At 34.9% G+C, this 24124-nt stretch overlaps 1 protein-coding gene across 10 annotated transcripts; it reads right to left on the minus strand.

The window, feature by feature from the left end:
- Nucleotides 1-17: 17 nt before the first annotated feature.
- LOC121992908 (SNARE-interacting protein KEULE-like) lies at nt 18-23611 on the minus strand. Of its 10 annotated transcripts, none has more exons than XR_006115025.1 (22): nt 23295-23611; nt 21474-21532; nt 18525-18606; nt 17032-17110; nt 14302-14352; nt 14132-14228; nt 13954-13986; nt 13668-13796; nt 10620-10814; nt 10435-10518; nt 10253-10351; nt 10097-10170; nt 4813-4909; nt 3356-3481; nt 3186-3281; nt 2765-2881; nt 2594-2671; nt 1192-1391; nt 850-940; nt 686-775; nt 350-455; nt 18-235 (listed from the first exon to the last, which is right to left on the minus strand). XR_006115025.1 is itself a non-coding variant. In XM_042547544.1 (22 exons), the coding sequence occupies exons 1-21, from the start codon at nt 23368-23370 to the stop codon at nt 402-404; spliced, it is 2007 nt and encodes a 668-aa protein (XP_042403478.1). In that variant the 5' UTR covers nt 23371-23611; the 3' UTR covers nt 18-226; nt 362-401. The 10 variants fall into 10 exon arrangements, 5 of the variants coding, with proteins under 5 accessions (XP_042403478.1, XP_042403477.1, XP_042403476.1 ...); XR_006115023.1 differs by having other exon boundaries at nt 18-254; XR_006115024.1 differs by having other exon boundaries at nt 18-226; nt 340-455.
- Nucleotides 23612-24124: the final 513 nt, after the last annotated feature.

Here is a 24124-nt window from a genome sequence, read left to right on the forward strand (position 1 = left end):
AAAATATCCAATAACAGTGGAGAAGCACAATGATACTTTGCATTCGACTTTTGAGTCAGCAAACAGCCATTTATAACAATCGTCAAACTCTATTGTCACGGAAGGTACTCGATCAGACTAATCCACTCTGATGTTACATTTTGATGTAGTTTGTATGCCAATGATACAGTTTGTAATATGAACTGGACCGCTAGTTTTATGTCGTGGAGCTTGTAGGAAAGTCAATCTGCTTCACCTTAAACACAAATAGAAACCTTCAACCAAAATAGAGGACATTGATCACTGAGCCTGCGGAGATTGAAATAATACTTCTAGACAAATTGAAACCTAAAATGTTACATTTGATTACATCCAAGACGACCTCAAAGAAGGCTGTGATCAGCAGGACAAAAATGCACAATTCATATCTGAAGTTCGTCCAAAGAAATTTCTTGAGCTGACATGAGCTTCAGTTTCTGCAATCACAATTTACATGGTAGAATAAATCTGAATACAGTCAATGCATAAGCATCCAGGAGATGGCCCATAACTTCTATGATATCATATCATTTTGCATATGTTTAGTGAACCACAAACTGCAAAATGTATGATTCTAAGAAGTATGAAAAGTATCAGAATAGCAACTTCCTGATGAAACTACCTTCGTAGACTGCAGAATATGGATTTTGGAAGACTTTTTACTCACCGTGATAAACTGGGGAGGATCGTCAAGACTGGAAGAGCCAAGTATGATTTCCCTCTTCAGCTTGGAAGTAAGCTTGTGAACTACACGAAGCTGACATTGCAATAAAAAGGATTAATTAAGACATATCTAACAAAGTGCAAAATAATATATGCAAAATGTGGTACCTCAGACCGTGTGGCCCCACCAATGATGAAGATAAACATTCGCTGGCCCATCCTTTTGAAATCACTCGAGGCATGCCTCAATACAGAATCACTACAAGGAACACCATCATTCAGTTAAAAAGCATAGACTTGCAGCAAAAAAAAAAAAAAAACTTAGATTAATCATTCACAAACGACAATCCTAACAGATGGACTAACTTAAACAGGAATATATTTCGTAACAGCTTTAACACTACCTTCTATACCTTTATGTTCCTGTATAACTAACATAACTTTCACCAGTTATTCACACACATGAATACTTAAAATAGTAGTAATACCAAGACTATCTAGAATACTTACCTTGAATAGCCGTCATCCGAGCTACGAGGTCTAGCCCATGTAGGAGTAGGCCTAGATCTCACAGACTGAGCTGGTGCAGGCATAGAGTGGGTTGTCCTGACAGATACACGTGAGGTTCCATCCACTGTTGCACAAGGATCATTCAAACAGGGATAATCATCCTTCGATAACTCCCCCTTGCTAAGTTTCTCAATCAACTCCTAAATGGAAATAATATAGGAGAAAAACAATGAGACAAAAGACAATAGATGGGATGGCAAGTATGTAAAATGAATTTGTTTACTGCATTAATATTCATAACTTAAAATGAAAATCAAAAGACAACATAAACAATTAACAGTTATCTAAAAATTCAATGTGCTGAAAACATTTCAAATTACAAATGTAAATTGTGCAGATATATATAAAGCATTAAACTTTTGGTAGAATATCAATAAACACTATCTTCATCAACATTACACTATCCTTACATCATGAATATTAAATTTTAGGATTCTGAATTCATCAACTATGAAAAAAGAAGAAAAATATATTGGAAAGCAGGGGAAAAGAAATGCAAGAATATCATCTTATTAGAATGTACGATGTTGAAATGGATAAACCAGGATGTGTTCCTAAAATGTTTACAATCAATATAATACACAGGGACCCAATTCAGAAACATATGAGCCCGCCTATGACAATTACATCTGACTTTTCAATTTTCTAGCTGTAATTCACATAATGAAAACAATTGCTAATAGGAAAAAATGGTTAGAACCCCCATGAAGATAAACCATTAAACAGTAAAATCAAAATTTGAATGAATGCATAGATAGTATACATAGCTTAACTCCAAATTGTATGGAATACATAATTTCAACTACCATTCCCACTTGACAATATAACCAGCAGTATTAGTTCATCTTTGAGCATACTTTGGATGTTATAATTTGCAAATGAGTATCTCAATACTTATTGATAGATTTCAGACGATGACTCTTATATTTGAGAAGCTCTGTTCATGAAAGTGACTGATTTATCATGTATGATTATCTATTTAAATTGTCATCTCAGTTACTTTAAATACAATTTTACAGCCACCTAAACTTCACCTATAAATTTTCATGTCATTATATCAGTAGAAATCTAGTTCAAATTAGGTAGCTGATATTTTATGGATACAGCACATTTTACTCAACAATCAATAATCCCAATGCTACAATTGTAAAAGAATTAATGAAATCTTTAGGTAAACAATCACATGAATGGGTAGAATGTCAGTTGCAATTTTTTCTTAAAGAAGCTAACAGAAAGGAAAATAAAATATCAACTAATGGAAAAGATTCAAAGTAGTTCCCGTTCTTATCAACTGATAGCCATATAACTGAAGTTAACAGATTTCAAGGTAATAAGCATAAACCTCTATCAAAGGATAAAAACGTGAAAGTTGCCAAGTTTCCTCCTCTGATTTCCTTTCTTTCCGTATTCCATGTTTCTTCTGAAACGCCATAGGAAATAGAAGTTTGTAACAAAACTGAAATCACCAGAGGCATTTTAATTCACATTTCTTAATACAATCAGCAAAGTTTACCTTACTCATATCAAACTTGAGAGAGAAAGTACTTCCAGATGCTTTCTTATTATCAGATGTTCCCAAATAGCGCATGTTGTTTACAGCAATCATGTCATCAGATGACAACTGGGCAAGCTATAAAAGAATCAAATTAGACCATGGAAGACTTTTGCACGTTACACACACACACACAAGCAGAAGACCATCTACGAGGTAATCAAAGACAGTAATTAGAAGTAACTTTGAATTTCATAAATTCATCAGTATGTAGGTGCCCCTAAATAATTGGGACTCACATCTTCTTGTTGTTGTATCAACATATATACTTTTCCAATATATGAATATTAAAATAAGAATATCAACACATAAAATGCCTAAAATTATTATTTTCTTGAAGTGATTCATTAATAAGCTATATAATGTGCATGTGGTCACTTACTTGCATTAACTTTGAGGCTCTATCACCTTCAAATTTCTCAGGATTGATTGATGCATATATCATCATTAAACGTAATTTGCTTTCACGACTAGCATCCTGCAGAAGAAAGGTGCTTAACTATCATAAGATACCTGACACAAATCTTACTGTTAATAGATAATATCCTAAACCTGCTTTGTCCTCAAAAATTGTATTAGTTCTTTAGTTCCAGCATCTCCAAAGACAAGATCTTGCTCCAGTTGTCCAATTTCTCGAAGCCCTTGTTCTCTAATTATTTTATTAATTTTCCCTGCAATCTGCAAAAACATTAATTTTTTATACAACAATTTCAAAATGTCATCATTCTCTTATTATCATACAATTGACTGGTCCAATATTTTAGACTTTCATTTTAGTTAGAATATTTTAAATAAAGGATGACAGAAAAAAAAATCCATTCTTCTCTTCCACTTTCTCTAAAATCTTGAAATTCTACCTCTTAAATTTTTTCCAGGCTCAAGCAACAATCTCAGATAGCAACATACTATCACCTCCCATGGTTCTTTAGATTTCTACATTAAAAAATTTCAATAATTATTGCATATCAAATTAATATATTTTCATTAAGTCTAATCAACCAGTTACCAGAGTCAATCCTCAGTCTGGTTTTAATATGATTAGATGAGAAAAAAAAAAATAGACATGGACAACTGAGCTGAAAGCCACTAACTTCAAATAGACATTTTCTAGTATCTATGGGATATCAATCCTCATTGTAAACAATGAACTAAGAAAAGCCTCATGATACCCTAATGAACCATTAAGATGCCAAAATATGAAAATATTAGGAGCATCTTCACATCAATCTCTATAGCTCGGGAAAGTGAATGAGATATCAGTGGCATTGATTGCATGTTGAGGTGGTGTTGGTTGGTACCAATCAGGAAGCCAAAGAATCTAGAGGAAAGAAGAAATGAGGGAAAACCTAGCTCACAAATAACCTTGCTACCCATCAGGAAGCTGAAGAATCAAAGAGGAAAGAAGTTTCAAACTATTTGAAATGTTTCAAATGATTCCTTCTATTTTGTTCTGTGTTGGCGCAAGCACGCGAGAAAACCCATGACTGACCACGGGAATCTCATGCAGTATGCCTGGCAAAGTGTGCTGATGGATTTCGGTGTCGGTCCCATGTCAAAAACTATAAAAATGGACCATATCAAGTGGCATGGGTTCACACTGGGATCTCTAGTAGCTAGTTTAGTTAACTAAGCAAATCAAATAATCCGTGCAAGAGATGGACCTTCAATGTTTAGTTAAACACCAATGTCCAGAAGAATGGTTAACATAAGACACTCAAGAGGACACAGACATCACTACAAATGTAAAAATTTATAGAAACAACGTTGTTGGACACTTATATCCACAGCCACATACTCGTTTACAAGTCTGCATAACATGTAGATAAAAATACCAGGGACAAAGATAAGTAAAAAATCCTAGGATAAGTGGACAAATAAGTGAATCATGATACCCATGATTCTATCACCTTTATGTTAGGAACAAATATGACCCAAAAAATGACCACAAATATACGTATGTATATATACACCAGTCAATTGCAATCAGAAATCATAGGAAAAAGACTAACCTCTACGTGGAGAGAAAGTTTGTCAATTTGCTCACTGTACTGTGGTAAAGCTTGCACCATCTTTTGCAAATCTCTAGTAGACAGTTCACCGCCATCTCTAATAATAAGAGCAAAACAGTGTCAAATTCACCATTATGATAATTAAATTGACCAAATTATCAGATAAAATAAAAAGTCACCAAAACTAATTGACAATCTAAATTAGAATGGCCTGTGATTTTTACCTAAAGAAACTTAATCAACAAAAGTCAATTTAACTTTTAGAAAGGGAGATAATTTCTAGTTTCTAAAAAGCCTATATACATTTGAACAATTAGTTATATTGCTAACCAGACTGTAACATTGACAATTAGGCATAGTACAACATAAGTGTTGGAACCCCAAAGAGTTTTGATGTGATCAAACAAGTTAAGTTAGGTCATGTTTTGTCTAACCCTTGTGTCTAAGTGTGCAGGAGCTTAGGAACACAGGAAGTCGAGCGGAAGACGCGGCTAACGAGAAGGACGGCACGGGGAGAGCCGACGGGCTCGGTGCGTCCGAGGGACGAGGTGACCGCGAAAGAGTACACCAGTGGATGAGAAGAACATACACGACGTTCGAGGGATGAGAAACCGCATCGAAAGCTACTCGTCAGCCAAAGATCTCTGGGAGAAATTCCTGGAGCTCCACGAAGGAACATCCGAAGCCAAGCTAGCAAGAAGAGACATTCTCCGGAACAGATTGACGAACATCCGTCTGGAAAAAGGTGAAAAGGTAGCCGATCTACACGCGAAGGTAAAGGAATTAATTACTGGTCTCAAGAACCTCGATGAAACGGTAACAAACCGGGACACCATACACTACGCACTCAATGAGTTTCCTAGAACTCCAGAATGGACATCAATCGTCGACGCCTACTATATTTCAAAAGACCTGGAGGTAAGTACTTTAGAAGAATTGTTCTCTACTCTTGAATTACATGAAACCAGGTGTGCAAGGACAACAAAGGAATCAAGTTAGATGATCGCACTAAACGCAACCAAGAAGGATGAACCCGAGTCAGATTCAGAAGAGGATCAGAAAGCATATAAGGTAAGAAATTTTAAAAAGTTTTTTAGATCTAATAAATTTAAAGAAATGCAGAATAAAAAGAATCCAAGAAATAGAAGAAGGATGCGTTGCTACCAGTGTCAAAAGGAAAGGCACTTAAAAGAAGACTGCCCAGAACTAAAGAAGGACAAAGTCAAGATACCCAAGAAGCACAAGAATCTAAAAGCAATTTGGGACGATAGTTCATCATCTAAGTCCGAGATTCAAGAATATGCCGGGATAGCACTGATGGCAAGCTATGAAGGGCAAAGTACATCAGAACCCAGCATCGATGAAGGGGGAAGGACGTCAGATGAATGCAGCGAAGCAGGGGGGAGTCAGGCTTCAAGTCTGATATGGTAAGTGAGGTATGTCTCTTACCTCCTGATCAGCTTTATTTCGGTATTAAAGCTATGGCTAAGTCTATGTACAAATTAAAAGGTAAAAATACTGAATTAAAAAATGAAAACTTAGAAATAAAAAGAACTTTAGCAAAATCATGTCTATTAGAGGATTTTGATAAGATTAAACTTGAAAATGAAAAATTAAAAGAAGAAATAGAAAGATTGAAAAACTCTACCTGTTCAAATATTTCTGGTTTTAAAAATTATAGAGGACTAAACTGGTACTATAGGTTTCACCAAAGTCAAATCAGAAAAATAGCAAAAGCCTATGTACCTAGAAAATACTTGATTAACCCTGTAGGAAGGAACCTCTATTGGGTTCCAAAAACTTGCTTAATTTAAAAATCAAAATTAGATTTAGCATTTTCAGCAAGAGAATTAAACATGTAATTTCTTTATGCGGCTTTGTCTAGAAAGTGGTTGTTGCTCCAATAACCAAGAAGGCCTAGTGCCTCGCCACTGCCTGGAAGTCAAGTATCGAAATGAAAAGTTTAATTGACTGACTGAAAAAGCATTAATTAAAATCACTTAATGCTTTAAAAGAGTTATTTAATTGTTCTAGAAAACATATTCAAAAATATTTTTTACTTATGAAAATTTCTTCTAAATTCTGAATTATGGTTGAAACTTAATTTAAAACTTAAAAATTATGTTTGTCAAACACTTCGAAATTTCTTTTAAGTTAGAAATTTTTTTTTGTTATTTGCCTTAATTTTTTTTTTCTCTCTCTTATGAAATTTTTTTAACACTTATAGTTTCTTTAAGTTAGAATTTACCTTAAACTTGTTAAAAGGAACCCCATTTTTATGTGATCAAAGGGGGAGAAGAATGTTAAGTCTAGGGGGAGGTATACATTTTTTAAATTGAAAAATCTTTTGGACTTATTTGCCAATTAATTGTTTTGATTGCATATGTTTACCCTAGTTTAACTTGGGTTGCTCAGGGGAGATTGTTGGAACCCCAAAGAGTTTTGATGTGATCAAACAAGTTAGATCCTATTTTGTCTAACCCTTGTGCCTAAGTGTGCAGGAGCTTAGGAAGACAGGAAGTCGAGCGGAAGACGTGGTTAACGAGAAGGACGGCACGGGGAGAGAGTCGACGGGCTCGGTGCGTCCGAGGGACGAGGTGACCGCGGAAGAGTACACCGGTGGACGAGAAGAACGTACGCGACGTTCGAGGGACAAGAAACCAGGAAGAAAGTCTGCTCGAGGAGAAGGCCGGAACTTGGGTTCGGGTGAGCCCTATTCCGGATGGCCGAGATCACCCAAGCTAGCGGAGTTGGAACAGAAGACCCGGACCGAGACGAGCTGAACCGGAGCAGTGGAACCGGACCACAAAAAATCAACTGGGTTGACTTAAGTGGTCCGGGCGCCCGGAGCCATTCCGGGTAGGGCTGTAATCGAGTCGAGCCGAGCTCGAGCCGAGCTCGAGCTCATGCAAGCTCGAGCTCGAGCTCGAGAAAACTGCATAGGCTTGAGCTCGGCTCAAGCTTGATCGAGCTTGTGAGTTTAAGCTCGAGCTTGAGCTCGAGCCGGCTCGAGCTTGAGCTCGAGCCGGCTCGAGCTTGACTTGGAAAAATAAATTAAAAACCTGTCCCAATGGAGATTTGAACCGTAGACCTCAAATACACCAAATGATATACTCTAGCCACAAACTCCTCCTTAACTTATTCTTTATTTTAAAAGTAATAATAATTTTAATTACTAAAATATTAAATTAACCTGGCTCGATAAGGCTCGACGAGCCTTCGAGCCAGTGTTAAATGAGCTCAAGCTCGGCTCGAATGTTAAACGAGCCAGCTCGAGCTCGGCTCGAGCTCGGTCAAATTCGAGCTCGAGTCGAGCTTTGACCGAGCCGCTCGCGAGCAGCTCACGAGCGGCTCGGCTCATTTGCACCCCTAATTCCGGGCACCCGAAAGTGGATTTTAACTAGATCGAGATTTGACTCAATCTGAACGTTGGGGGATAAAGTTTTATCCCCCCAGGGCGCCCGAAACCCTTCGAGGCACCCCGAACAGTGCTATAAATATAGCACTGATTTGCACAGTTTATTCACTTCACTTGTAATCAGTTTCTCTGCGCTTTACTTTTCTGTCTGTGCTGTCAAAGTTGTAAAGAGGCTACTCCGCCCAAAGGAGATCATCAGATAATGCACTGTATTCGTCTTGGATTAGCAATCTTCTGATTGCAAACCAAGTAAATCCCCTGTGTCTATTTTCTTTTAATTAGTCTCTATTTTTTTTACAAGTGTTTGTTATTTAGTTGAAAATCCGAGAAAGGTTAGATTTATTTTTTCAGGACAATTCACCCCTCCCCTCTTGCCGGCCTCCAAAGGGACCAACAATAAGCTTCTGGTCTATTGCCAAATGCCAAGGTTCTAAAATTCGCTAGGCATTAGTCGGGCCCTAGTCAGGCATTTGGCGCCTAGGCCGCCTAAGCGTGGACTAGGCACCGTTAGGCGGATTCCTCAGTAGCAACATAAATAACATAATAAATCACATATTATAACTCCAACACAATACATTAAATTTAAAATGAGTTCAAAATTACACAACTAATAAAATATCACATATTTGTTCTACTTGTTCTCCATAATTTTCAACAACTTGTTCTTCATCGGATAGAAACTCAATATTATCATTGTGATCCTCCTCTTTTTCTTCGGATGCAAAGTCATCCTTGTGAAGTTCTCTCACTCTAGAGCTTCTTCGGATTGTAGATTTTCATTTGCTCCACTTGCTTCATAACCATTTGTCAAATAAGCCCAGAAAAAAAATTATATATAAAATAATGAAGATATAATTATATAACAAGTTTGAGAAATAAAAAATATATTTTTATATATTTAAATCTGATTTACTGATTTATATAAATAAATAAAATTTATTAGATTTTTTTAAATTTTAAATATATTTTTTACATATTTAAATCTGATTTATCTAAATTAATAAAATTTATCTGATTTTTTTTATTTAAAATATATTTTAATATATTTTATATATTTAAATTTTATTTATATGACTTAATAAGATTTATCAAAAAAATTTATTTTAAATTTATTTTTTATATATGTAAATCTTTTTCATGAATTAATAAAAGTTATTTTAAATATATTTTTTATATATTTAAATTTGATATTCATGAATTAATAAAATTTATTAGAATTTTTTATTTTAAATATATTTTTATATATTTTATTGGGATAATTTAATTAGGCTTTCTGAAAGCATGTTCAAATTACCCCATTTAAGTTAGGAGTTGATTGAATTAATTAAAATTATACCTAAGTTGAACTTACAAGGAAATGCTCGGTACCGCTACCAACGGCCTGCCTCGTGACCTCGACGCGTCGGAGGTGTCCCGCAACACTTCCAACGACGCCGAAGGCGTCACATGAAGCTTCCAGTAGCACCAGAGGCGTTGTGGGACGCCTCCGGTGCCGTTGGAGGCGTCCGGGGACACCTTGAATGATTGAAGAAGAAACGAAGAAATTAATTGAAAGAAATTAACATAGATTACCTCGAATGATCGAAGAGGAAAAGGTGATCAAAGAAGCAGAATTCACGGCAATGAGATGAGAGGCAGACAAAGATTTAAAGAGGGTTTAATTAGAGCTTTAAATTTATATGGGTGGCTGGGCTGCCTAGGCTAACTGCCTATCACCGTTTCAGTGTGGTTGGCGGCTGCCTAGCGCCTAGGGCTGCCTAGAACACTGTCTATTGCTAAGGCTAGATCAGTTGATATTAGATGGCATGCACCCAAGACAAAAATGTACAGTGCAGAACATGAAACAATATCTACCAAAGGAGTTACCTTGAACTATGGATTTGAGCAGCTTTGTTCTTTGATATAAAGTTTGTCATCTTCTCATGCAATCTCTCACTGGCCTGCCAAATGACAAATTGAGTAGTAAATGCATCTTCCATCATGATGAAACACTAATCACCAATCTAAGTTATCAAAACTGACATCTGCTATGTGTGAATCCCGAAGTTCAAGCCAAATTGGATCATGATCTTCCAGAAGAACCTCTTTCTTTTCAGTTGTTGATCCCATTTTGCTGGGAACCTTCACATGAAAAGTATATATCAAAATCACATACCATGAAGAAGAGACACTAAATCTGCAAAAAGATACATCCATGTACTAACCTGATGTGTATATTTATTACCCTCCATGTTCAGTAAATCATGACACATTGCATCATAAGTCCATTCATGTATAATAGGGGCAATCTGGCAATTCAACAATAAGATTGTCGCATATATCAAGTCTACTATTTAAGAAACAACTAGGCATATCAAATTGCAAAAAAAAAAAAAAAGAAGAAATGTACCTGATCAATTGAGCGATCAACAATAAGAAACTCACATGTCTCCTTTTGGGGAAAATCAGGAATTGTACTTTTGTACTTAGCAATACAGTTCCATATTAAAGCAGCAAGCTTAGTTGGGACTAGATCACGAAGTGTTGTCAATGTGGAAACATCTGAACATGACTTAGCAGCGCGATATCGCAGATAAGGAAATTCCTAGAAAATGCATGTACTCAATGAAATGTGTATGTACTCGCATATATATGTCACATGACAACGCTTTAAAAAGTTCAAATCCCATCTAACACCAATCTCCAACACAAGATCATAATGCAGTTTTTTAATATAAATGACAACAGTTAAGGACATTAAAGAATTTGAAAAGTTGTCTTGCTTAATATGAAATTATGAATAAATAGATAATCTTATGGAAACAAATAAGTTCAAAGGAAACAACGCCCACAATACTAGTTTAAATTAGAATCCTTTCAGGACAATTTATCTTATTGGTTCTGTGTCCTAACAATTCTAGCTTCTGTTGTATTTTATTTTCTAGACCACATTACTCAGAATTGACCAAAAAACAAAAAAGTTGTGACGAAAAGTTGTACAAACCTTCATAACTAGTATGGATCGTAGAAAGGTCCCTAATTACATGCTCAATTACATTACAACGCCCTCCTATTTATGGGTCAAGCTAATGAGCAATAATGCCTTCTATTTTTCTCTATCCAGTGAATTCAAGTACGATGCTAATTAATTAATGTACTGAGACAAAAACTTAGATCCACTCACATAGTAATGTCTCCAGTTCACATTCTAATGTGAATTCTTACTGTGATTTTTTTTAACCCAGATAGATACATAAAGTTAAGTGGAAAGTGGTCAAGAAAGTCATCCACCGGCCCTTCAGCCCTAGATCCAATTGCTATTTTAGTTTTCTTGGTTGTTAAAATTGTTTGAACTTATAAAAACCTCCCTTGCCCTTGTTCCAACATCTTCAATCATGACTCTACCAACTTCACAACTCTCCTCTTTTTCATTTGAATTCTACAATTTTATTTTCCTATTGCTCTAAAAGTGCCAACTGTTAATCAAGATTTAAAATAGTGTTCCACGCCTAAGTTTTGGTTTGCGTTGTAACAATACAATTTCAGTACCATAAATGCCAACACTTGCACACTTTGGCACACTTATGTGATGCTCTATGATCTACTTTCACCTAACTTGTTTCCCTCCAAATATAAGCTATAACAACTAATTACATCAATTGAATATAAAGTTTGGAGCAACAAGTTAAAAAATTTGCCATACATCTCAACAACTAATACTAAAATTAGTACTCTTCATCAGATGGATGCATTGCATGAGAATATTGGTTCATGTAGTATCCTAGTATGTAGCCCCACAATTTTCAAATGATTAATGCTCCCATAGCATCTAGTAGTACAATTAATTTCTCCACGAATTAACAATTCATAAACTTATCTTGATTAACCATTAGGAGTTGAATTTAGATTGGCACAACTAGAATTGGAACTAACACAGGTATAAGATACGGCTATATATCAGTTTCTCAACTTTGGCATCACCTCTCCTCTTTTGCTACTGCTGATGCCACAATTGACGCTTCCCCCATTCCCTTCACCACACATTTTTATAGTGTTTCATCTAGCCCATTGATAAGCAAACAAAAGCTAAGGATAAATCATGAAAGACAATTTTCTTTTCTCAACCAGCTCCATCCAAAACCATCTAAAACAAGCCGAGATAAGCTTGTATTAGTTGGCACCAATGAACTTATGTCAAATTGGGAGGCACATTGGCATTTATCTGTGCTGACATACCTAGTCATCAGTGACCAGAACAAAATATGTTGCAATTTTGTCACACAATATCAAAAACATTTGTCCTCTAATCCATTAACTTATTATACAACAAAAAGGTCATATCCTTCTCGAGCAAATGATTTGTTAGCCTTCATAATCTAAAATTGGCATCAACTATCACTTATAGCAGGGACCATCTGACAGTGCAGAACATTCATAAGGTATTTATTAGTGGAACTTTTGGTGAGTTAGTAGTTGTATGAACCTAATAATAAGATAATTTGTGTGTTAGCTCGGTTGTTATGCACTGTTTGCTTTTTGGATGAACATATGGGTGGGATACAAATGGATGGGATTGCTCCAAAATACTCCAACACTAACACTGTATTGGTCATTATTTTTATAGGTGCCATGATTTTGGATAAGAGGTTAGCGGTCAATTAAATTATATGTATTGTATGTTACCTTTTGAGCATGGATGGATCTCAATAAGAAACCAAGATTAATAATCATAAAACGCACAACTAGCGTACCACTTATTTATTATTTATTTATCTTTTTTATTAGTTTGGCTTGAACATGATATACTAGTGGATAAATGAAACCACCAGAACTGGCATCAATCTCATACCAATTAGCAGTGTTGAAATTCTTGATTATAAAGAACCATCCTTATTGGCAAGAACCTGAGATGGGTAGGATATTGAGCAAACCACAAAAATTCTGACAACTCTTGGATTTGTATTTGTACATCTGACAGCAAACTAAAAGGATACAAATCACAAAACCACTGGAGTTATATCTTCCTCTATTGTTAACTATTTAGCTGTTTATTTCTGTACAAGGTAATTTATTAGCTAATCTTCTTTCTGTAATTGATTATTCACCATTTACTTCTAAATATTATGAGATAACCATGGGTCATGTTTAGTTTAAATTCCTGCATGCTGAAAATCTACTACATATCACAAAATGCAAGTGCCTTGAACACATATCTATTTTGTAACAGATCAATCCAACAAATTTTTTCAGAAATTAGATCTTGATCATCAATCAGTAAAAATTCAATACCGTGTAAAGCATTTTTTTTTACTTTTCAATGATTCAGGACTCTAGGTTCATATTGCATCACAACAAATATCAATCAAAATGAAACCACTTTTGTAAACCAGCAAGAAATTCAAAGGCAAGTAACATTTCGCAATGGAAAACACTAAATTGTCTCATCCTACCAACATACCCTCAAAGAAGCAAGTACAGTAGAAATGCGAATAGCCATTGTATTCAAACAAGCATTGTACTTGTGAGAACCTTCTGCATTTTCCCCAAATAATTCCTCCAAAGCCCTCTCATGATCAGTTACAAAACCCTGAATACCACATGTCACAATACATGACAATTAGGTGTGTGCATCCTAAAACAATTGACTAAGCAGGAAGTATAGGATCTGGATAATCATAGTCATCAGCAATTTGAAGCAACAAGAAAAAAACAGAATGCAGAGAACCTGAGGACAAAAGAAATACCTGACTATCAATGGCAAAGTATTCCAAATTCGTCTGCAAATATCCATCAGAATCAGTAAAATGAAACAGATCGTTTTAGAAAAGGAACAACCAAATTGTGAATGTGATAAAATAACCATCCATAAAAAGAGATGATCTCCAACAGCTTAAAAAATTTAGAACAGTAATAATTCTTGACCTCACTTAATGCGCCTATACGAGGTAAGACACTTGAGTCCCTCTTGATTAGTGCCACTAGATCTTTATTCACAGGTGAACTAAAGAAAACAAATGCCCTAGAAATGCATAAACCCCATATCAGTATCATAAAAAGTTTGAATTGGCTCGAATGAGAGGATACCTACGTACTTTTTATACAATGGAGACCTTCCTGACATATCTGCCAGGAACCTAACCACACTGCACAGATGCATGTAAGTGTTAGAAGCATCAAAAGGTTATTATAAATAAACATGTCATAATCTAAGTCATCTCAAGCATATGCATCTCGCTTCTTGAAACTCATAACCTGGAAAGTTCACATTTTGAAATTGCACCAATGGGAGTTTGACAGATCCTAGACAAAAGAATGAATATTTGACATTTATGAAGTAGCAAATTTGAATGATCTATAGTCCATTATCAGATAGAATGAACAGGAACAGAAGTGGCAAAATACCAAATTATTCTGTGACCTATTGCCAATATCACAAAGGTAGCATAGCCAGCACGATGTCCAACTTCTGTGACCCTTTAAATCTCATGTACACACTATAGGCAAAAAAAATATAGGCTATGTTTGGTTAGAGGTAATGTAATCAAGATTGTAATGTAATTGGACTTGGAATGTAATTGGATTACATGTTATTGGCCTTGTAATTCAGATTACAAAATTTTATTACCTTTTGTAATTTAGATTACATTACATTGCAGTTTTAAAATTGTACCAAACAAAGTAATCAATCTTGTGATGTAATCAAGGCTGATTACCCCTCACCAAACATAGCCATAAGTTTAGGAGTTTCACACTTACATCGATCATCTTACTTGATATAGCAAGCTTTCCTCACCAGCCTATTAACTGCTGGAGATACAGATGGAAATATTTTGGACCCAGTGGTTGTCTAGCTGCTCCTTTCATCAATTATTCGACTGGCATAAACCTAGGTAAGGCCTCCTCACATCTAAAATTTTTGTTTGTTCATAAGTTTATCTTGTTTCACTCAAACTTTGAATACTCTCCCTATAACAGATGCTATCGTCGTCATCATCAAGCCTCATTTTCACAATCATTTAGCTAGCTTAAATCTGGATAAAGATGTTATAGCCCTAAACTTTTGTTTTGTTCGTAAGTTTTATCTTGATTCACTTAAAACTTCAACCATCCCCTATCGCTATATGCTATCATCATTGTCATCAGTCGTCACCAAGCCAGCAATTGACTATCAACTTTATAGACTGTATCCCTCTATTAAGCTGTATGCAAATCTATATTACTATTAATATCCAAATCAATTAACTTATTTCCATTACATTAACTAAATTCTACTTGGTCTTTCTTTACCCCTTGTATTTTCCATTCCAATTGATCCAACTCTTCTTACTCTAAAAATGATTGGTCACTCTGAACATGCTATGTTATCTCAATATACCCAATTGCTTTTGGAAAAAAAGTGTATTATTATTTTATTATTTCTAGTAGCCTACACATCATCTAAACACTCTCATCTCTGTTGCATTAATTTTTTTGATGTGCTGTAACAACTCAATAGTCAGATCCAACAAGTATGCTAGATCGTACTACAACTTTATGAAAATTTTCTTTTGCCCTAAGGGGCACATAAAGACCACAAAAAAGAATCTAGAAAATCCTCTTTATTTCAACCACCCTAAAAAGGAAACAAGTAGCATTTCATTAGACTCTGTAGCTGTCGTGAAAGAACCACATTGGAGGGGGACTGTTAAGGCAAGGATCTTAGAGGAGGGTGTTGACAATGCAGCACATTGCAAGCTTGACAGCAAAGAAGGTTAGTCACTGAAACATGAAAACACAAATATGCCACCTTTTTGTCTTTCTTTTTTCAAAAATATGCATTCAATCCCACTCAAAACAAACATGGTGGCAAGAGGCGACTATGCTCGCCCCCAGCGCCCCCACCGCCCCCACCAACCCGTCCCAGGGCCAACACAGAGAAGATAAATCACGGGTGGCTACTAACCTTTGGAATAGTGACTGGCGCATGAGGGAGGCATTTACTTCGGCTATGCCGAAATTCGAACCCCAGACCTCATGGTGGCAGCACCTCATGCACTAGCCACTAAACCGTCCCGAGGGGACCCACGCAAAACAAACATGCAAGAGTAGGTAGTGGTCCATATCTATTCAACAGATCAGCAAGTACCGACAAACAAGATGCAGAACTGCAGATGGTAAAATTTATTATTAAAGCAACTGATATTCAAGGTTAGTCAGTGAAACATGAAAACACAAATATGCCACCTTTTTGTCTTTCTTTCTCCAAATATATTCATTCAATCCCACTCAAAACAAACATGAAAGAGTGGGTAGTGGTACATATCTATTCAACAGATCAGCAAGTACAGACAAACAAGATGCAGAACTGCAGATTGTAAAATTTATTATTAAAACAACTGATATTCATATCCTTTTGTAAATATCTGATGTGACTGCTAACTCAACATTCTGCTTCTGAAGTACACATTTTTACTAAAGAACATAGATCGTCAATCTGAGGAAGTTCATCAAGTCTGTAGTTTTGAATTTAAAATCCTTACTTTTTATCTTTAATTTCATCTGTTTGACTGAACAGATCATATATTAGCATGAAATGTAACTATCCGATTGAAATGCTTTTAGTTGTGCATTCTTCATAGACATCTAATTTGTAGTACAGATAACAAATAAAAGTCTCAGGCTAATTATTGCTTAAGGAGAATATCAGAAAGTGAACTTGATATAACTAAAATATGCCTTGAAAATTATGTAAAAACTTGTAAAAAAAAATAATGTCATAAAAAATATGCCTTGAAACTTTTGTGCATGACAGACAAAGAGACTAGATACAAAAAATACATTACTTCTCTCTTGTTGGCTGCATAAAGTATATAGCATCCATTGAGGGTAATGGTTGTCGCCGTTTGTCTAGATCTTCAACCACTGGAGGAAAAGTAATGTGTCATAAACTGATACAATAGAAGTTCATCAAAATGGAGACAAATATCATTGGTAAAAAGAAGTTAAAATCAACAGCTAAGGTGCAGGAAGAAACAGGTAATTAATCGTCATGAGCATTTTACTCATGGTTTCCAAGATGAGAAGAAATTGTTAGACTTTGCTTTAGTATCAAAAAGTACCATCCGCATCAAACATAGTTTACAGTTAGGTAGATTAACATCAAAAGTTGTTTTTGAAACTACTTGTATCACACTGTAATTTGGTAAAGATCTACTTGGAAAATTTTACAATTGACTAAAATTAGCAAACAATAATATGCGAGCAAACAAAATAAGGCAATGCTTACAATTAGAGTATAAGGTGCTTTGATGTTTCAATTCAATCATTTTACAGATTATTTGAAAATTTAGGTTATTCGAGATCATGAAAATAATTTGAATTGTTATGAATTTAATACTTAGCATATACTCACAAACTATTGACTTCAATTATCTAACACACTGGTGCTGATGTCTTTGAAAATATTTATACATTTATTTAGTACAACTTACATTTCATTGAATGATAATATATGCATTTTTATTTGATGTTGATAGTTATCGATTCATGTTAATGTCATGAACTAAAATCTAATTATGGTAGATTTTAATTGAGTTTAAATAGAATCTAAACTTTTATTTGATTTGATTGAACTTGCTAAGGCTCAGATTAGATGCCAACAACCAAAGGAAGGTGACAACTCTGAGCTAGTTCTCATTCGATATAATTAACATATATTGTCAGTTGATTTGTTGTTAAATCAGATCTTGAAATGTGTAGCTAAGAGATAATGAGTGAACGAAGATTTAATTGAGTCAACAACAATAGCCAGCGACTTTCAGCAGGTTCAACTCCAGAGCAAGAATTGTGATTGAGGGTAGGATCTCAACCTTAATTCTTGTGATCGAATGTTAGCTGGATATATTATATGAATTCATGCCAATGATATTTATACAGATAGATGGAGTGTGAATAACCAAAGTTTATTCTCAGTCATGTTAGCTCAATGGGGAGTGGATGTGAGAGTTCTTTATAGAATTATTGTTGCCTTGCAATCACTCGTCTTGCAATCATTCTTGTGGGAGAAGAGTAATGTCTTTAATTTGGTCTTAACTAGTTGATCACCTATTCTTGATGCAGGTGATTCTACAAAAATAATGTCTCCAAAATTTAGCATCATAATTTATATAAACAATAAGATAATAGTCAAAACAAGAGGCACTAACAAAAAGTAAAGTCCAATAAATCAATGACGATAAGATAAATCAATGACAACAAGAAACATCATATGAAAAGTATCATGAACATATTTATTCAAAACAAAAGAAAAGAAGCAAGAGCAAGATTCAGAAATTACATGAAACCCCTTCTTCAGTAATATCTGCCATCTTGCAAGAATATGACATTACTTTAACAGTAATTTTATCCATGATGAGTACCTACAACCAATGTACTAAAAATCAAATATAAGTGTATAGGAGTACTTAAATAAAATGCAAGGTGAAACAAAGTAAAGCATAGCCTTTAGCTCTCTAAAGACATTATATGAACAGTGTAGGGTCAGTGAAAAAAATTTAAACAAAAACCAAAAAAGCAAAACTGGTAGATATGGAACCTGATAATGATTTGGTCAACAGCAGGAAACACACCAGGTTCCAATAACTCTTATGTTAATATTTTGCCAAATATCTCAAGGGACTATCAACAGATCATGTAAGACCATAATTGCTAATGCAAGGAAGAACACTCAACATAATTAATATTGTAAATGAAGATATGACCAGAATTGTCAGTGGTGGTCAGATACTACATTGAGAATAACTAGCATTCATTGAGGCTGATAAAGGAATCGGGTGTTCATTTTGAAAAAGAAAAAAAAACAACAATCTTCTTAAACTAGGATAAATGAGAGGGAATTATTTGAACTAAACTTGTTTGCACATTGCTGTAAAAACAATACACCTATAGAGATTAAAATCTTTCCCAACTCTTATGAACTTAATCCATTTCAATAAACTTGGCATATAAGTCTCGTTACTTGGATTATTCCCTAAAAAATAAATCCATTCCTAATGCCTTGGTCCATGATGGACAGACTCCCTATACGATACTTCCAATAAAAACCAATTGCAATAATATAAGGCAACTTTTTTGTAAAAACAAAATATAATGACTAAACTGAATACAATCATTGAAAATGTGTCATGACAACACTCCTGCTAACGCAGAGTCTAGTCTAATTCAAGTGACATGCCTATGGTTTTAGTAATCGTTAAAACAAGAGATAGTATATAATATCTAATGAATCACCAGAGAAGAAACAAATGAAGAACAAACAATTATCCTAAACATAAAAAAAATAAAAAAATAAAAAAACATAAAAAAATTTGGTTTTTCCCCTAGAACAACAAGTAGCATATAGTAATGAGAAAATATTTCAGCTGGTAAAGCATCCTATATATTTTCTAGTAGTTGAAGAATACTTAACTAGAAATAATAGTCTGATCAAAAAAATTATCTTTTAATCTAAATTGACTAGGTCATAGAATACTTCTCAGTAGCTATAAATCAAGGTCGATAGATTATTAATATGAAAATCCAAAATGACCACGGTGATCAATTGAGGTGCATATGGAGCAGCTCTCTAAGCTTCAAGAAAAATTGTGTATTGCAGGGTTTTAAATTGCATTCCATGCCAATCAGAATGACAAACTTATCATGGGCATGCAAAACACTTTCAGGTACATAATATTAGTGATCACAAGTTCTGTTTAATTTTCTAAGCCACTTCAAGTCGCAAGTTGTCTTCCTTGATTCTACAAGCCGTGAGCATCACAGTTTCACAAGCCATGACCATAAGCAAGGGATTTCAATGACTGCAAAGCGCAGATACACAACTTGTGACCGCGAGCTATGATATGAATATTGATGAGGCAGGTCAGTGATGGACTGCCTCACCCTACTCCTACTTGCTTTCCTCTTTGATTTTTCATTGTGGCTTCTCCCTCTTCCTCTTCCTCTTCTACATTCTTTCCTACTCAATTTTGTGCCCCCGGGGCTATGGTGCAGCAACAGGGCATGCAGGTTGTCACTCAGGCGCCCGCAATTCGATCTCCAGCTATGGCGAATTTGCAAAAAAATTTCCTCCAAATGGGACGCGTAACCAAAGAATGTTGGGCTTCTTGGCCGCTGCTGCGAGCGCTTCCCGATTTACCTAGTGGTCGGTGGGAAAATTCCATGGGGCCGTGCCGGGCAAAGACAAAGGAAGTATGATATGCATCTTCTGTGAGAATTAAACCTAGACACAGATCAGCATGCTTGGAAGTTTAACTTGATGAAATTCTCTGACTGATGATATGCAATGTATCAATAAGATTAAATTTTATATGGAAGTTCACTTCATCATAAATATCTAATTTGGTATTAAACGGATCTCTATATCTTAAGGAATGTATGCTATGAATCTTATGTGAGAAAATAACTTAGATACAAATCAGATTCTCCACATCGAAGCAATAAATTGAGGTCACAAGAGAATGATCTTGTCTCTTGCTTATATTTTTCGGATATCAATACATTTGCTAAAATCTTCCAAAAGGGTAAAAACTTTCTGAGGGTCGTTTCATGGATCAGCAAAAAATAGTTGATTTCTTCCAATAAATCAAAAACTGTATCATGCTTGAATCTAATTGGAGTTCATGTTGGTGGAGGTGGGGGAAACTGGATATTTTTCAAAACCTAAAGTTGGTGATGGTATTCGAGGACTTATAATCTTCTTCCTCAACTTTCTCTTAAATAAAAAATAACATAAGATTTTGAGGTTTGCAAAGTCTGTGAGGATGACACCTTGGGAGAGGTTGCAGAATGACACAAATTGATTAGGATTTCAGTATTCACTCTTGACATAAGGAACTAATAGAGGGAGAGAGACTAAGTTTGCCCAGAGACTGAGTAAAAGTTCTGACATCTACTGGAACAAAACATGATACTGGAAGAAGACAAGAACTAGCCTTATCTTTTTGAAATTGTAATTGAAGAAGACTAGTAGAAGTGATAAAAGTGAATATAATTAACAATACCAATAACCTAGTACTTGACATCCAATAACCCAGCAACACTTAACACATGGAGAAGTAAGAAGTAATGAGCTCACATGTTCAAGTTGAATACAAAATCATGGCACATGACTTGGAAGATCACAAGCAATAAACGAACAAATAATAATCTCACATTCATAATTTCATATATCTTAAACCAATGCACAGGGGTATTCATTATTCAATTTTACTGTAACAAATACAGATACCTTCCATTTTGACTTTGAATCCTTCACTTTGGTCGACCGCAACATCTCATATAATAACCCTATTAGAATCAGGAAAAAGTACAATGACAAGCAAGGGCAAACATATGAAATATGAATTTTGGCCATATATAATTTATATCAAAATACCACATCGAGAAATAAAAATAAACAAATCATGTGGAATCCATTCACATGATAAAAAGAAGTTCAAAAATAATCTCTTGTTTTCGGTAAAAAATATGAAATCAAGAATTAGTTTCATGGGAAAAAATAGTAAGAAAAGGAAAACATAGTAAATGTGTTTTGGTAACATAAAATTTATAACAAACATTGCATCGTGAAATGAAAATAAACAAATTAAGTGGAAGTTCCATTCGCCCATGAAATAGAAAAAGACATAAAATTTGAAAAGAATCTGCCATGTTCTATAAAAGGTATCAAAATAATAACCATACTTCTGCCTCTTTTCCATATTTTTATCTCATCTAGTGAACTTTAAACAATATGAACAGAAGATATTTTTATGTTTATACACCATGAAAGCTATGGTTGTATGACGATTTAACATATAAGAAGACTAGATGAACGAACATGTTATCTTTAGAAAAAAAAAGGTAGCATTGTCAAATGAAAGCTCTTAACGAAAGCACAACTTAAGATGAAAGACATGATATTGATTGGCTCATTAATTGTATAAGTCGACAATATCCTCATGTAAATGTGAATTAGTGTGTCGTATTGTATGTGAATGAATATTGCTCCTGTAAGACAAACTCTCCACCATGTAGTGTAAATGAATCATCACTTCTAGTTATATCATATATGATTACCACCCCTTTTCCACATCTCTACATTAGCCTCTAAATTGCCCAAAATTTCACCTCTCCCTCATTTTTTCCTTTTCCTTTTTTGCTTTTACAGACTCAAAAATGCCTGAGGTTAACTCTTCATCTTGGAGGGGATAGAATAGACTAAGCAAAAAGAAATGGCTAGCACAGACAAACTAATAAGTTATAAAGAGAAGCAAAATTTGGTTGAGCAAGATGTTATAATTATGAAACAGGCTGCCAATCATTTTTCTCCTAAACAACAAAAAAAAAAATCTCCATTGTAACAAGACATACCGTTATTATAAATCTATAGACAATGTCTAGAGACAAACAAATTATGTTGATATAACGTGTAAAACATAAAAAAAAATGGATAGAGTTAGAGAGTGAGTCGAGCAAACTTACTATGCAATTCTAGAAAGCAAGCAGGCAGGGAAGAATATGGTTTTAGAGAGGAACTAGTGGAAAAACAATTGAACAAAAAAATGGCATTACTACATTGGAGCTCCAGTTTGTATTTGTCCTGTCAAAAGTATCATGGACTAAATCTAGGTTTCCAGGACTCATCGTGACTTATTTAAGAAACTTTCGTCCATAGACATACTTGACAGTTACAAGGCACTCAAGAAACGAAATACCAGGGGATTTGTTTCTCCTTTTAAACCCAAGATGGAAACTAAAGACGCTCTCATCCTCCTTAGCATCAAATACTCTTTGCCAGAAATTGAAACAGTTTTAACTTCCATTGGCAGTCAGTTCCCGATCATTTTGCCAAATCTTGTGAGCTAGCATGCATGATGCTGCCCCTTTCACCACTTAATTTAACCTTCTCTACTATTAACTAATGGTTCCACAAACTAAAAGTTTGAAATCAAGGAGAAACCACATGTGACGAGCAAACAAAGAAAAGATATTCGTCCTTAATCGCCAAAAAAGAAAAAGATGTCATGGGCACGCGTAAAAACAAAGGAGAAATGGGTGAAGAGGTTACGGTCTCTTCCGATCTGGCGGAAGGTCTTGTGATCTCCGAAGTGGGAGGAGGAGGAGTCGGAGTCCGACATCGACATGATGTCCTCGACGACGACGAATCGGAGATCTATAATTTGGCGAGTGCGAGGAAGTCGACGACGCAGGCGGCACCGGCGGGCGGTTGTGGGTTTGACCGGTGCAGCCAAGGAGTCTATCCCGTTGCCAAAGGTTGGGAAATTATAGAAAAGGGCAACGGAAGGAAGGAACGAACGCCGAAGAGGAATGGGAAAACGATGTGGCGCAGTCACACGGGTTTTTTTTCGGGAAGGTTCTATTTGCTAAATCAAATTAATGCGAAGCTTCGCATTTCACATTATTTGCTATTAGAAAACTTTATTATTAAAATGCCTTTGTTAAGATAGAAATACATATTCAAGTGCCTTTTGTTTAAGATATACTTAACTTTCTCAATTATACATTTATCAATAGAAAAATATTGTAATAATAAAAAAAATTCTTAAAGGCTTTTTTTAAATAATAATAAAGTTTTAGATGATATTAAGAAGGTGCAAAATATTTGTTCGTTAAAATCAAAATAGTGGGTCTGATAATTACAACCCATGGCAAGTAATATGATAGACTATAGGAGACCGCGTGGCGTACGCGCTTACACGATGACCAGTTCAAATTATGTATTAATAATTGATAAAAAAAAAATAATCCATATTGATATTATTTTGAATTGACTCCTAAAAGTATCATGAAACTTATCGCTTTAAATTCGGCAAATAATATCGTTTATTGATTATATATACCCAATCTGCAACTACTATAAGATTGTTATTTTCAAAA

Source organism: Zingiber officinale, chromosome 6B (genome assembly GCF_018446385.1).
Source record: "Zingiber officinale cultivar Zhangliang chromosome 6B, Zo_v1.1, whole genome shotgun sequence".
Lineage (NCBI taxonomy): Eukaryota > Viridiplantae > Streptophyta > Magnoliopsida > Zingiberales > Zingiberaceae > Zingiber > Zingiber officinale.